The 16,741-nt window shown below is 45.9% G+C and overlaps 1 protein-coding gene across 2 annotated transcripts in view; it reads left to right on the plus strand.

The window, feature by feature from the left end:
* LOC138765702 (substance-P receptor) overlaps positions 1–16,741 on the plus strand; it is a 187,495-nt gene that overhangs the window by 96,688 nt on the left and 74,066 nt on the right. For both annotated transcript variants that reach the window (XM_069942714.1, XM_069942704.1), the window contains exon 2: positions 10,357–10,554. In XM_069942714.1, the coding sequence (XP_069798815.1) occupies positions 10,357–10,554 (198 nt within the window). The remainder of the gene's footprint in view (positions 1–10,356; positions 10,555–16,741) is intronic.

The raw sequence follows: 16,741 nt of genomic DNA on the forward strand, positions 1-16,741 counted from the left end.
CTGTGGGGAATTCATGCTGTGCTTCCAATCGAGTTATGACATGTCCTATTTTACACGGAATGGATTGGGGATCTGTGAAAACACTGTACATGTGAATAGCCCAATACAAAGAAATGGACACGGAACTGTGTGCATGGAGCGTATGAATGCAGTCCAACATTGGTTCATCAGGCAACCAGTCAGTAATAGGCATTTACCAATTAATTTCAAGAGTCTAGTTGGTTGCCATACTATTAAAAAGTTAGAGACCTGCTTGCACCCCATGATGCTAGAACAGTAGACACTTATCTCAGAAACATTCGTAAGATATCTTTGATGCCTTCCCATCACCATATAATGGACAATTGGACCACAAATCAGACTTCCATGTGGTCATGCAAAATCTTCCTGTGCTAACATTGTTAGTAAGACAGTATGAATGCAGTATTAGGCTATGTTCACACAACGTAACTTTTCGTAAAAGTACGGCCATTGTTGCAATCGGCAACACGGCCCTACTTTTTATGGAAAGCTACGCTGCTCAGCCTTCTATGGGATCCCATTTGGAGCGTATACACATAATATACGCTCCGGCCGGGATCTCTCGCGGCGCCGCAGAGAACTGCAGTACCGGCCAGGATGATCTTTTCAGAGACCGTCCAGTCTCTTACGCCATGTAAACATGGCCTCATAGTGTATTTCTCAGATGCTAGCCTCTCATCTGTCTGTGGATGGATACCTGGCTTTGGTATTTCCCTGGTCATATCATCAGACTCGTAATTGGGTTGAATATTGCCTGAAGGGACCACTTAATATGGTGGTTTTATTGGTCATCATACAGGAGCCCTCCTTTTGCTAGGTCCTTGCTAGGGATATCTGGATAGTACCATGTTTAAGGCTCTGCGGACCTATTTGCATACTGATCCTCTCATCTTGACATTTGGCTCATTATTAGAGCTAAGCGAACCAGGTTCGGGTTCAAGTCCATCCGAACCCGAACGTTCGACATTTGATTAGCTGGGGCTGCTGAACTTGGATAAAGCTCTAAGGTTGTCTGGAAAACATGGATAAAGCCAATGACTATATCCATGATTTCCACATAGCCTTAGGGCTTTATCAAAGTTCAGCAGCCACCGCTAATCAAATGCGAACGTTCGGGTTCGGATAGAGTCGAGGATGCTCGAGGTTCGCTCATCTCTACTCATTATACATCTTTTCTGACCGGTTACATGCTATCTGGTGACTGTAGCCGTACATCAAATAATCGGTCACACAATCTTCAGCTGCTGATATTCTGACTTTACAGTAAGAGAGCATGCCAGAGGAACAATGCATTCTGACCCTAAAAGGATTCATTTGTCAAGCAAACTCAAGAGCTTGTTGACAGCTTCAGTTTTCTCCCTTCATTTTTTCTGCCTTGTCCTCGATTAAACACAAAGCTAAACTCATCCCTTTAATGATTGCTATCAGGAGTCTGACTTTCGATGGCTTTTCATGTCTCCTCTGTCTTACTGCAATTGCAGGTTTTAGATTCTGAAGGCAATTGCCAGCAAATGAAACGATTACAGGAAAAAGAGTTCGTATGGTATGGGAGATAGAGTCAGTATGTCGTGAAATACTAAGTTTGTCGCTACAGGTGGGATGCTATATGGACGTGCCCCCTTATGCACCTCCAGTATGTTGCTACAGGTGGGATGCCATATAGACATGCCTTAGCCACCTCCAATATGACACTACAGGTGGAATGCTACATAGACGTTCCTTAACCACCTCCAGTATGTCGCTACAGGTGGGATGCCATATAGACAAGCCTCAACCATGTAGTGAAATACTAAGTATGTCGCTACAGGTGGGATGCCATAGAGACAGGTCTTAACCACCTCCAGTATGACACTACAGGTGGAATGCTACATAGACGTGCCTTAGCCACCTCCAATATGTCACTACAGGTGGAATGCTACATAGACGGGCCTCCACCACCTCCCACTATTTCTTGTTGGTTCTTCTCACTCCAGGATATGAATGTATTATAAGCTAAGGATAACAATTGAACAGATGCACCCAAAACATTTAAAATAAAAATCCTCGTATTGGTGTGGGTCCACACCAACACTCTCTGAATCCCATAAAAGAAGAGCTCAATACATTTCATCCCTTTAGTTCCCAAAAACGGTAAGAAATTAAAAATTTTATTGGTTTGAATACACACATCTTTTTACATTTGCTTCTTATGATTTAAGGAGCCACTTCATGCTTTCATTGAATGGGCACTTTACTTAAAAAAATAAAATAAAATATTTATTATATATATATATATATATATATATATATATATATATATATATATATAGTGGGGATGAGTTCAAATGGCAATCTAAAAGTCTTTCTCAATATGCAGTTTAGCCAAACAGCAGTCCTTTTATTTTCAGCATAGAAGGTGCAGCAAACTAAAACACTAATGGCTTGACTTCGGCAAAACAGAATATAAAGCCCAAGTGGACGTCACAAACTCACAAGTCCTTTTCAGTTGCGGGTTCACCCGCTAGGATGTGGAAAGGTGGGATGGCACAGCTTCCAGACACCCACCAGCTTCCCAGCTGACACACTCCAGCACTGCAAGTCCCACAAACTCCAGAGTTGGGAACACACCCTCAGCTCTGCTGAGCTACTTGGATTCTATCCAGCCACAGAAAACCTGGCCTGGAATACGTGGGAGCAGTCATCCCACCCAGCTCTAAGACTGCTCCAGTGAAAGGCCGGCCCGGATCAGCTGTGCAAACAGCCATACTATTCAACAAAAAGTGTCAGTAACCTAGGGTTAATGACAAAAGCTACCAGCTCACTTCACCGAGGCCAGGTACCTCGGTGACACGTATCGGTCATCTACTATGACACCTTATACCTTCTCACAATATATATATTTATATATATATATATATATATATATATATATATATATATATTATTATTATTATTATTATTATTATTATTATTATTATTATTATTTATTTATTTTTTAATTCACACCAATAGGTAAGTAAAGGTCTTGTTTATTAGGGACACTTAATGAAGAAAATATCATATCTGCTGAATTATTTTAGATAGAGGCCCAGAATTTCTTATATTGTTGGGTTTTCAAAGTCCTTACACATTAGGATTCTAGTTTCTCATCTCACTAGATTTATTATGTGTCTGATTACCTTTAGGGTGCCTTCACACCTAGCGACTCGCAGCGTAAATTACGCTGCGAGTCTGTCAGGTTCTGGCATGTGTATGTAATTCTGCCGGCCGCTTAACCCCTTCAGCTCCCGCCCGGCTCCCGCTCCCTCTCCGCTGTATACATTACCTCTCCTTGCTGCACGGGGTCCCGGCGTACTGCTCTCCTGCCCGGCCAATCAGTGGCTGCGGCTGGGCAACACACTGATTGGCCGGGCGGGAGAGCAGTACGCGGGAATCCGTGCAGCAAGGAGAGGTAATGTATACGGAGCGGGAGCGGAGCAGGAGCCGGGCGGCAGCTGAAGGGGTTAAGGGGCCGGCAGAATTACATACACGCACGTGTATGTAGTGAAAGTGATCTGCCAGGACCTACCCGACTAGCAGTGTAATTTATGCTGCGAGTCGCTAGGTGTGAAGGCACCCTTAGTGTATTTGGCAGTTATTTTGTCTGTGGCATTTTGTGTGTGGCCAAACTGCACTAATCGCATCACTAACAGTAAACTTCAACGTTAGTCAGGTAAGTGCAGAGTAGATGCAACGAAACTGAAGGAAAACCCTTAGTTTTTACTGTCAGGAAATCCTGATCAGGATGGTCTATTTTTAGTGGGTCCAGGCATCACCACTAAGGTCTGGGGGGGTTGCATGCGAGCATCACTTCTGAGGTTGAGGAAGGGGTTCGGGACAACTATCACTGCTGTAGGGCAGGGGGTGTGCTGTCCCGGGGCTCTCAACGGATCCAAAATGCTGGACATTTTCCTGATGGGCATCAGGAAAACGTCTAGAATTTTGGCACTCCCATAGACTTCTATTGGGACATTTGTGCTGGAATTTTGGATGAAAATAGGATAGGAAAAACCCTGAAGGGTGTCCATCACTAATGTAATCCTGTAGGTCCGGAAATCCAGATAAATTTTCTGGACATGTGAAGGGGTTCTTAGTAAATATGTCAGAACTGTAACACCTGGAATAGTGGATCCACTGGACCGTCACCAGCGATGGCACTAACCTCACCAGGGAGCGGAGTCTAAGGGGCCGCTGGTTTTCACCAGAGCCCGCCGCAAGGCGGGATGGACTTGCTGCGGCAGGCGACCCCCAGGTCGCTACCCCTGGCTTGGTTGCTAGTGACGGCAGACGAGGTGTAGCAGGAGCAGCAGACGTAAGATGGTGCTAGCAGAGGTTAATATGCGTAACCGCAGGCAACTGGCTGAACACAGGAGAGCAGGGACCAGGAACTGGGACTGGGGGCCAGGTATCGGACAGGAATCAGGAACAAGGACTAGGAATCAGGAACAAGGACTAGGAATCAGGAACAACAGGGAGCTGGGCCAAACGCTATGGGAAGCATGTAGAGGCTCCAACACAGGGGACAGGGCATGCTGGGATTTATAGGGGAGTGATTAGGTGCAACTACCAATAAGGAGCGCACTGCCCCTTTAAATCTGAGACAGCCGGCGCGCGCGCGCCCTAGGAGGCGGGGACGCGCGCGCCGGCCGGCACCGCGGGAGACAGGAGCGTGGAGAGGTGAGGCGCCCCCCGGGGCCGAGGTGATAGCAGCGCCGGGTCCCCGACTATGGACACCGGCTGCTGCATGGGGCAGGAAGCGGTCGCGGCGGCGGCCCGGAACGCGGGACGCCGCCGCGGCCGTGACAGTACCCCCCCCCTTTGGCCTCCCCCTCTTTCTTGCCTGCAGATGGCACAGGAAGCCACAAAGTCTTTGACATCTTGAAACAGACTAGGCCACCAGTAGTGGCGAGAGATCCGTTGGCCGGTCTTACGGACTCCAGGGTGCCCGGCCTCCAACGAGGAATGACCCCACTTCAAAATACCTCTTCGAAGCGCAGGGTGAACATGAGTCTTTCCGGGGGGTACTCTCTGAAGCGAGGAGGTGACGACTGGTGCTAGGCGATCAGGCGGTAAAACATGGCAAGGGACTGTGGGTCTGTGGACGAGGACCTTCTGTAAGTTCTTCCGGTGGTGAGAGGACACGACCTTAGTCTTGGGTACGGGGAGAGGGTACACCTCGGCAGAGAAGGCATCCGCCGAGTCTTGGTCTTCTGCCGGTAGGCCGGATAGAGGCTTGGCCGGGACAGGAAATGACATAATACACTTGGTCTGAGGTGACTTGAGACACTGGTGGGAACAGTCCTGACCCCAAGTGAGAATCTCCCCGGTTCTCCAGTCCAGCTGAGGGGCATGTTCTTGTAGCCACGGGAGTCCCAGGAGGACCGCGGGGGAAGAATGGGGCAGGACGTAGAAGGATATCTCTTCTTGATGTGAAGGACCCACCTGGAGGACTAAAGATGCGGTCTGGTAGTACACACGGTCGGTAAGAATTTCGCCCGTGACCGAGGAGATAGTCAGGGGCCTGGCTAGTCGGGTCACGGGTAGCCGCCATCTTTGGACCAATGTTGCCGCAATAAAACTGCCTGCTGACCCAGAATCGAGGAAGGCAGTAGTCTGATGATTTCGTCCTGAGAGAGTCCGGATGGAAACTGGCATAGACAGACTTGGAATGGTGGCATTCACACCTAGGGACACCTGTCCCACCGGACCTAGGTGCGAGCATTTTCCGGATGTTTGGGGACGTAGGGGACATCCCAGCCGGAAGTGATCGGAACCACCGCAATAGAGACAGAGATTCTGCTCCAGGCGCCGGATTCTTTCATCAGGCGTCAGGTGAGCCCGTTCCACCTGCATAGGAATCTCAGGAGAGGGTTGGGACATCGAAAGGTCAGGATTCTGGAAAACCGGCGCCAGCTGAGGATGGCGACGGGAACGGGTTAGTAAATGTTCATGCCGAACCTCCTCCTCCCTCTCCGAAAAACGAGTATCAACTCGGGTGGCCAGTAGAATGAGTTCGTTCAGGGAGGTAGGCAGGTCTCGGGCAGCGAGCACGTCTCTCACACGACTAGACAGGCCCTTCTTGAAGGTGGCCAATAGGGCGGCCTCGTTCCAGTCCAATTCGGCTGCCAGGGTGCGGAACTGGATGGCGTAGTCACCAACAGAGGAGCTGCCTTGAGAGAGGTTGAGGAGAGCAGTCTCGGCTGAAGAAGCACGGGCAGGTTCCTCAAAGACGGAGCGAAACTCGAATAGGAAGGCCCGGAGATTGGCAGCAACTGGATCATCACGGTCCCACAGTGGCGTGGCCCAGGCCAGGGCTCTACCTTCTAATAGGCTGATGATGAAAGCCACTTTAGAGCGCTCGGTGGAAAACTGACTACTCAAAAGTTCAATGTGCATGGTGCACTGAGTCAAGAATCCTCTGCACAACTTAGAGTCCCCAGAGTACTTGCTTGGGAGGGCCAGTCGGAGTGAAGAAGAAGCGTCAGGAGGTGGTGTGCGCTGGGCAGTAGTCTGCTGCTGTAAGGCGGCAGTGAGTTGCTGGATCTGCTGTGACTGCTTCTGGATTTGTTGCGCCTGCTGAGTGACCACTCTGGCGACATCACGGAGATCAGGCACCTCGCCGGGATCCATGGTTGGAGCCTACTGTGACACCTGGAATAGTGGATCCACTGGACCGTCACCAGCGATGGCACTAACCTCACCAGGGAGCGGAGTCTAAGGGGCCGCTGGTTTTCACCAGAGCCCGCCGCAAGGCGGGATGGACTTGCTGCGGCAGGCGACCCCCAGGTCGCTACCCCTGGCTTGGTTGCTAGTGACGGCAGACGAGGTGTAGCAGGAGCAGCAGACGTAAGATGGTGCTAGCAGAGGTTAATATGCGTAACCGCAGGCAACTGGCTGAACACAGGAGAGCAGGGACCAGGAACTGGGACTGGGGGCCAGGTATCGGACAGGAATCAGGAACAAGGACTAGGAATCAGGAACAAGGACTAGGAATCAGGAACAACAGGGAGCTGGGCCAAACGCTATGGGAAGCATGTAGAGGCTCCAACCCAGGGGACAGGGCATGCTGGGATTTATAGGGGAGTGATTAGGTGCAACTACCAATTAGGAGCGCACTGCCCCTTTAAATCTGAGACAGCCGGCGCGCGCGCGCCCTAGGCGGCGGGGACGCGCGCGCCGGCCGGCACAGCGGGAGACAGGAGCGTGGAGAGGTGAGGCGCCCCCCGGGGCCGAGGTGATAGCAGCGCCGGGTCCCCGACTATGGACACCGGCTGCTGCATGGGGCAGGAAGCGGTCGCGGCGGCGGCCCGGAACGCGGGACGCCGCCGCGGCCGTGACAAGAACATCTGAAAAAACAAAGGATGCCCCCTTTTTTTCAGGTTTCTAAGCTGCTTGGTTTCGGTGAAGATATTAAAAACTTCATGTTGGGAAAAGTCAGAACATATTGGGCCTTGATGTTACTTTTTCTGCTCTTGTACCCGTACACCTACATGTTATATTTTAGACCTAATTTATTTTACTTCCTGTGGACATTATATTATATTATGTTTCAGGGAACAATGCCATTTTCTGCTCGCTCTCTGTTATCATCGTCTTTTGTCATCAAAGTCAGCTTTCTTTCCTTTGCGAGTCCATTCAGTATTATTTCAGTATTAGCTTTAACGCATAACATCCACTGTTCCCAAAACTCTTCAGTCACCTCTCTTTTAACTAGCGTGTGAGTCCATAGAACATAATTTTAGCCTATCCTTATCAGTTCTTACTTGCGGACATTGTGTTCCGAGCTTTCTGAAAGATTTCTATTTAATCCAATTTACATAATTACCCACCATTAATTGAGATGATGGGTATGAAAGTCTTGTCATGAATTTTAATGAATGTTTTGTCCTGTAATCTGACAGTTACAACCGTCAATGGCTAATAGGCAATCACAAAGGAATGCGCCTTTCTGTTGTCACGTGAAGGTTCATGTCACTTATTTATATCTCTGACATGCATAAATAGATTGTTTCCGCCTTCACCAATTGCCGGAGCGTCACTGAGTCATACCCATTCATCTCAGCTTAGAAAGAAAAAAAAATCTGAGTTTTTTTAAACAGGATTTTTTAGAACAAAATAATTACGAAAGATAACAGAATGGGAGACTTTGATGTAGTCCAATCTTCCCATCACAGTTCCCAAGACGTAACTGGTCCCATTCACCCATTCATTCTAATATACGCCATCTATAATGATACCATGAAGTCATAGAGAGGAAGGATCGAGGGTAGTGATGAGCGAATAGTGAGATATTTGAATATTCGATATTCGTACGAATATCCCACGAATATTCAAATATTCGATTGAATACTCGATCCCATTAAAGTCTATGGGAACAAGTATTCGATTAGTGAAAAACATCTATTTGACCATTTGGAGGGTGAAACCGGAAGCTGGGGGATTTGAACGCTTATCGAATATTTATTCGGATATCTCACTATTCGATCGAACAGTATTCGCTCATCACTAATAGAGGGTATTCAAAAATTTCCCCTTTCCTTTCTCTTGTTACCTCTTGTTTCACTTCAAAGGGTATCTTAGAGAGGAACGATGATCCAGCGCTACCGTACAAACAGTGCTACAGCGCTACAGTACATAATGGGGGCTTGTGTGGCAGCTCTGGATCAGGGCATCGGAGTTGGGACCAGTTGGGATAAGGTGTTTATATTTGATGATTGTGACGGACAGCTTACACTGCTAGTCAGTATTGGGCCGGACCTGGAGCCTTAGCCCCAATCACGCCTTGGGCTGGGACTCCAGGTTCCAAAAGTATCCTCCCTTTGCATATGTTCCTTGCCTACCATAGTGCCAAGTTTACTAGTGTATCTTGACCTAGTGTTATATCCTGCATTGTATTTCTGGTTGTCTGACTTTTGGTTCTTCACTTTTTGACTACCCCCTTAGAATTCGTATTGTACCGCGCCGCTCGTTTGTTATTGACCCGGACCTCTGACTGTACCTTATTATGTGTGTTTGTTTTTTCTTTATTCTGTGTTGCTCTTGGATTAGGTCAGGGTTTTGTTGACCAGTTGTCTGTTGCCACCTAGGGCTCCTGAGGCAAGTAGGCAGGGACAGCGGGGTGGGTGCCAGCTTCAGGGCTCACCTGTCCTTGTGTTACCCTGTCTCTGATTCCTAACAGGTATATGTGGATGATGTTGCTAGTGCCAGCCTGGTGTCCCAGGACTGTTCCTGTTTGCCCCTGTCCAGTCCAGTACAAATTGGTGAGAGTGGTGCAATTGCTTGTGGTTTGGGCTGACTAAGTTGGACATTAGGTCCATGCTGGTTATTAGTAAACTACTTAAGGCTATGTTCACAAAATGTATATTTTCGTAAAAACCACTGCCGTTATATAGTTAACGCTGCGGCCAAGATCTCTCGCGGCGCCCCAAAAAAATGACATGTCAGTGCACACTAAGGAGCAGGCGGATCTGGCCGCTCACTCCATAGTGTGCAGTGGGGAGTTCTGATTGCGGGCGCACACGGAGGCGCCCGCATCAGAACACTGTGGCCGAAAAGATCATCCAGCCGGTACTGCAGTACAGGCCGGGATGATCTTTTCAGAGACCGGCCGGTCTAATACGCTATGTGAACATAGCCTAAGGTAGTATGGACCGTAAATGTAGTATTTTTTTTTTTTAAATAACTTATTTGTAGGGATGGTCCGAACCTGGTTCGGACGGGGTTCGTACGAACCCGAACCCTCCGCAATGATTACCGCTGTCTGCCCGCTCCGTGCAGCGGGCGGATCCAGCACGAGGAACGCCTGGAAAACTGGGATACAGCCATAGCCATAGGCTGTATCCCAGTTTTCCAGGCGGTCCTCCCGCTGTATCCGCCCGCTGCACGGAGCGGGCAGACAGCGGGAAACCTCGGCGGGTTCGGACCATCCCTATTTATATGGTAATTCCCTATGTGCAAACTCAATGTTTTTTTCATTTGCATTGGGTTTTGATTAAAAAATGGCCACTCTCCAATGAATACCGAGCCGTGATGAAATGTTTGCTCCTTGAACTACTTTCCAATGTAAACATTACTTCATGTTGTATCACCAAACAGAGAGTTTAGAACATTTCACACCTGTTCAAATCAAGAAGCCATTCTTACCAGCTTCAGTAAGGTGCACATGAGCTCACATGCCGTGAAGTATAGCTATACCAGATGCTCTGGCAGGCCGAGCAATCTGCTGTCATTGAGATAGCATCTGCCGCCAATGCATAATGCAATCATCATGTTTAGGTCCAGGTACTTTATCTTACATATCTCTGTGTTCTTTTGAAGGTATATGGCTATTATCCATCCACTCAAGCCAAGACTTTCTGCTACGGCCACTAAGATCGTCATCTGTGTCATCTGGGGTTTCTCCTTTTGCATGGCCTTTCCACTGGGCTATTACGCGGATGTGGACTTTATGCAGGGCCGGGATGTGTGCTACTTGGACTGGCCAGGATACGAATTGAATCGAAAGTATGAAAAAATGTGAGTGTTGAAAAAAAAATTTTGAATGTGTTTTTTTGTGTTTATAATGAACAATACACAAAAAGGAGAATTACAACCATCAGAATGGTGCTTTACCTTCTCAGAGTCAGCATAGCCTAATATATTGCTTACCTGCTGATTTTTATTATTGATTCATTTGCTCTTTTAAACACCATGAAAGGCAGGGAGCAGCTGGCAACTGTTGGCATCAATGGGCAGCAGAAGGCAGCGGCCTATGGCACTGAGAAATTGGCTGTGTATTACACAAATATATATATAAATATGGGAATTATTAAGGTCAATGGCATTCAACCTACTTAATTCTAGGCAGCAGGAATTAGTTGTGGCCTATGGCTCTGCTAAAGTAGAGCACATAAATGTTATTTTTGCTCATGAATAAAACCTAGACACATAGCTACTGTTTATTTGATGATCATTTTTAGGGAATTAAATGTGAAAACATCTGGATAACCATCCTGTTTCAATTGGCACAGCATATTAAATAGATATGGTTTAAAGGGAGCCTGTGATATTCAAAATCCAGTCTGATGTGCAGGTATCATGGTATAGAGCTGGAGGAGCTGAGCAGATTGATATATAATTTAACTTGTCATTTATTCATGTAAATCTTTGCTCATTCTATCTAGTCAAGTGGGTGGTGCTAATCAGTGATTGACAGAGATTAAATGGATAAATGACAAGGTACCCTGGAACTTTTCCCTGCAATCTATAAAGTATATCAATCTGCTCAGCTCCTCCTGCTCCATAACATGTTGCATGCAGACTGGACTCTATTTTCAACTGGACAGGTTTCCTTTAAGGGTAGTTTTAGTAGTTTTAAAGAATTGTCTACAGGCTGGAACCAGGGTAAAAATAAAAAAAATTTAAACTTTTTACTTTCTGGGATAATGTTGTGAGCGCCAGGAGCGCTCCCCACCAGACATATCCACAGCGACGTTGAAAAAGGTCCTGGATAGGATCGAAACGTCCACAGTCGCTTTGCATCCAATAATTGTCTTGCTAGTGAAAGCATTGTTATTTTCCTGGCTTCTCTCCTGCACGCTGTTAATAAATTTATGAACACTTTTGCATATAAAAAACGAGTGCTTCGGATTTTTTTCTATTGGATTATGTTTGGATGAAAACATCCGTCCGTAATTAGCACCAAGTATTCCTGCTGTGCACCCCTATTTCTTCTAATCTATATTGTGTACATTGTGCACATGCCGTACAGACTGTAGACACTGCATTTTCTATTTGAAGCCTTTAAAGCGACTTTGTATCTGCCCTCCCAAACCACTTGGACCATCAGATAGCTGCTTTTAATCCAAGATCTGTCCTGGGGTCCGTTCAGCTGGTGATGCAGTTATTGTCCTTGAAAAAACAACTTTTAAACTTACAGCCCTGTGTCAATCTGGCGGGCCTAGAGTGTCTGTGCCCCAGGCTTGCACCACTTCTCTGTTCCTCCTCTCCACCCTACTCATCATTAGGAATACCTCCAAGCAGGATTTCTCCTGATTACCACTTGTCTAAGAGGTGCACATGGGCCTTGACGATCCAACACATGTGCAGTGTTCAGACAAGTGATGAATAGGAGAAATCCTTCCCATTCATAATGGTGAAGAGGGACAGAGAGGAGGTGCAGGCCTAGGGCACAGACACTCTAGGCGACGCCAATTTGACACAGGGCTGCAAGTTTAAACATTGTTTTTTAGGACAATAACTGCATCAACTGCCAAACGGACCCCAGGACAGATCTTGGATTAAAAGCTGTTATCCGAATGTACAAGCATTTGGGGGGGAAGGGGGGGCAGATTGTGGGTACAGAGTCGCTTCAATGTTATACTTACCCAGCCTCATTATTCCAGACTCCAGCTCTTCTGCATGACAATAAGAAGCTGTGCTGATCAGTTCACAGTTGTGCATTTTATTAAGTCTCTGATAATATCGTCATCTGCTATTATCGACTGGCCTCTCGGTCTATGCCTGTTCTTAGAAGAGTCTTGTCCGAGCATGCATCTTTACTAATGTCTCATTGAAAGGCAGGTTTGCTTATTGCACTAGGATATTAAAGCAATAAATTAAATTTCCTTCCCATCTGTTTGTCACCCACCATCTACAGCTCTATTTCTAGAGAATAACTGTAATACATTACGCGGTCTAATAAATATGGGGATAGCGCAGGGAATTGATTTTAAAGTACAAAGTAGATGTTTATGGCTCTCTGGATTTTTAATGTAAAGCTGCATAAATGCAATGCTTGTAGTTCTATGGTTGCTGTAGAACATTCTCCGACAGCCTAAGTTAAAGAGCCACTAGCAAACTAGAATTGGTCTGAAGTACTTTGGGTCCACCAGAAGACATGACTGTAAGTATCGGTTGTCAAGCTATAAAGGTCAACTTCATGTCATCTTTTTTGGACTGTATACTATTATACTATGTGGTTAACAATTTATATCAGCAATAAAAAATGTCTTGGATAGAGACAATGGCCCCCTAGAACGTGCTCTGATGGGCGAGTCCAACACTAAGCAACCTATAGGATAGTGTAGGGTCACTTATCTTGGGGGTGAGTGTACACCTACCCCTAGATAAGTGAGCCTATTTTATACAATGTTAATGACTACTGGGTCTCTGTTTACAAGTATTTTAGGTTTCTGCTAAACATTCCAGTGTTTTTATGGAAATATTAGCCATGAGGTCCATAAGGAATCATCGGGATCCATAGACTAACAATTTGAGTTCAGGAGGAATGCCATGTTGGGGGATGGTAATGGTAATGGCTGAGCATCATAGTGCCACAACCAGTCATGGCCATGGGCTTGTGAGGGGTTCTGCAGGTTTCCCTAATTGCTGAGAAACTGACTTGAGCAAAGGAAAAACCTGACGTAATCTGAATGTTAATTGGGATCCCTGCCTTCTTTCTGCTCAGTTCCCCAGTAGTTTTTTTTACAATCAGAGTCCACTCTATCCCTACTCCACTAAAGGGGATTCATTCATACTGGTGGATATCCTTACACTTGTACTATCGATAGTCTGTAATCCCCAAAACTGCAGAGTGCAGATGATTCTGAGGCAGCCCACTATGTTATCCTGATATCTAGGCCCAGTCTCAAGCCTAATAGGTCCTAGAACCCAGTGAGATCCTTGTATACCTTCTATTCACTGGTTTGTAGAAGATGTAGCCTTCTCAATTTCTGGCACTCTTGAGGAATCTAGAACCCCTTGGATGGGGACTGGTGAACCCGGGCAATCTGTACACCATCCGAAAGTGAAACAGATCACTGATCTCAGGGAGACCAGCCAAAGATAACACTGCCGGCTGCTACTTAAAGTGCTCAATGCAGTGAAATCCTAGGTGCATTGCACCCTGGGAAACATAGATATGCAACAAAAAGGTCCACACTCTCTTTTTTTGCATATTTAAGTCACGATTAGAGATGAGCGAACTGGGTTCAGCTTCGAGTCCATCCGAACCCAAATGATCGGCATTTGATTAGCAGGGGCTGCTGAAGTTGGATAAAGCTCTAAGGTTGTCTGGAAAACATGGATACAGCCAATGACTATATCCATGTTTTCCACATAGCCTTAGGGCTTTATCCAACTTCAGCAGCCGCCGCTAATCCAATGCCGAAAGTTCGGGTTCGGATGGACTCGAGCATGCTCCAGGTTCGCTCATCTCTAGTCACGATCCAAGTAAACCCTCAGAACTCCTGCTATTATCACTGTCAGGTCAGACTTCTTTCTGTGAACAGTAACCTCTTCTACCCATGCTGCCGGTGATGCTCCAGTTTCATATGCAGTCCAAATAATCCAATTGAGCAAGCAAGATGAATAGACACGGCACTCACAGAATGCAGCAAAAAACTTTTTTCATTATTCCAAGACCAAACAGGTTACATGGAGCAGACAAGATAATCTGCCAACAGCCGTTTCGCACGTATGGTGCTTCTTCACATCCCCCAAGAATCTGTGAAGAAGCACGATACATGCGAAACAGCTTGTTGCTTGGTTGTCTTGTCTACTCCATGTAACCTGTTTGGTCTTGGAATAAAGAAAAAGTTTTTTTTTTCTACATATGTGAGCACCATGTCTGTTCATCTTGCTTGCTCAATCTGTAGACTAAGATGGGCTTTGGCTCCCCATGGACTCAGGGTGATCTTAAGGGCTAAGCTACAGTATGGGAAGAGAGCTGGATGTCCCACTGACTGGAGCTTCCCATCCAGTATATGGTACAGAACAAGCAACAAAACACAGAGGGAAGCTGTACTTACACTCCCTTCTTATAGACGCCATAGCGGCTAAACTGCTGTAGCTTTGTAGTACGTGTTTTACAACTAAAGGCACAAAATATAGTCATGGGGAGAAATTGGGATCTGTTGTCTTTTTGCGAAGTTGCTTAACCTAATAAACAAGTAAGAGTAAGACTTTGCAGGGCTTTATTAAAATTTTTAAAGAGATTTTTGGAAAGTTGCAAAAACATTCACTTACTGTGACATATATAGAAGTACAGTCACCAGATGCAACGCCGGCATGCAGGGTCCCTGTGCATAGCACCAGACAGCTGGCATCATTCAAGTGGAACCGCAATAACTAGAGTCCTTTTAATGGAATTTCTAGAGACTCTCCACTACTCAGCGGGGGTGTCCATGCGTGTTACATGGGCTGCCATCTTGGCAAACACTTGGTCATTACACTCCCATCACTCTCTCTAACATAGTATTTGCTTTTGCCTACTTTTCCTATTTTTACTTTATTGCCTTCTGACTAACAAATCAAAAATGATTATATAACGCAGTGCTACTAAAAGTGTTAGGGTAGACGCTGATTCTTTGGTGTATTTGCTGGAATCAGACAAAAAATATGACCTATTAGCAATAGAAATATGATACAAGAATATGAGAAATTGCAAGAGTGAAGATCTCCTGAGAAACTGCAGAGATGTGAGACTAAATATATATATTCTGTTATATGTTATATATTCTTTCCACTCTGACACGGTGCTCTCTGCTGCCACCTCTGTCCATGTCAGGTACTGTCCAGAGCAGGAGCAAATCCCCGAAGAAAACCTTCCCTGCTCTGGACAGTTCCGGACACAGAAAGAGGTGCCAGCAGAGACACCGTGTCAGACTGGAAAGAATACACCACCTACTGCAGGACACACGGCAGCTGATAAGTACTGGAAGTAAATTCAAATTTAAAAATTAAAAATTTATTTAACATTCTGACACCAGTTACCACTTTAAGTACCACTTTAAGGCTTATCAGTTCCTTTGGAAATTGGTACAGAACTGGCAGAGAAATAAGCTGACAAGTATTATGTAACTTATGGAGAACTTCTTGTATTTGGGGGAATTACATATTCAGCATTTCTCTTATTGGAATTACTTTATTTATGAGAAGCAGGGCAGCTGCCAGGAAATTATACTCCCGCTGTTACCCTGTGAGTCCATCAGCAGAATAATGACTGCCATGATGGCTGCACATTTTCAGTCTATGGCACAGCTAGTATAGGATGTTAGAAAACATCAGGGGAAGCTGCAGGGGTTTGATTGTTTCTGCAGGTGTATTATATATTAGAGTACAGCTGTCCTTAGAAACGTGCTATCCGCTATCTCTGCTGGTACCTGAGGCTTGTGACCTTTATGGATTGTATTATTAATTGTGTACTGGTATTATATGGACACTGTACAGTGCTGTTTCAGATACTGGTATGGTTATTTGTATTTTATATCAGAACAGACTAGTTTTCGCTCCCTATTGTTGGTGCTCATTCTCCTGTTACCAGCAGTTGTCCATACCACTATACATGGAGCAGCCCACAAAACCTGAACTCTGCAGACGTTCTCATTCATTCACAATTTAGCTTGGATCCTTACCCTTATATACTATCATATTCCCTTGTATGTGTTCACACCCTCTTGTGTTTCTCATCTTTGCCGTTGATAAAAAACAAAACTGTAAATTCTCAATGACCCATGTCATTCGTAGCCCACGTCAAGCCACCAGTGATTTATAGCGTCATTGTGCACAGCTCATATATTGTCCCAATAGCTGCACCTTAATCTGGATGAAAAGTGATTCATGAAGCCGTTCTGCTTATTGCACCTGATATTTCCCTCAAACACCGGGCACATTACCAGTGCTTCACGCTGTCTCTCTTTTACTATTAATCTTTACAACTTAG

The sequence above is a fragment of the Dendropsophus ebraccatus genome, chromosome 1 (assembly GCF_027789765.1).
Source record: "Dendropsophus ebraccatus isolate aDenEbr1 chromosome 1, aDenEbr1.pat, whole genome shotgun sequence".
Classification (NCBI taxonomy): Eukaryota; Metazoa; Chordata; class Amphibia; order Anura; family Hylidae; genus Dendropsophus; species Dendropsophus ebraccatus.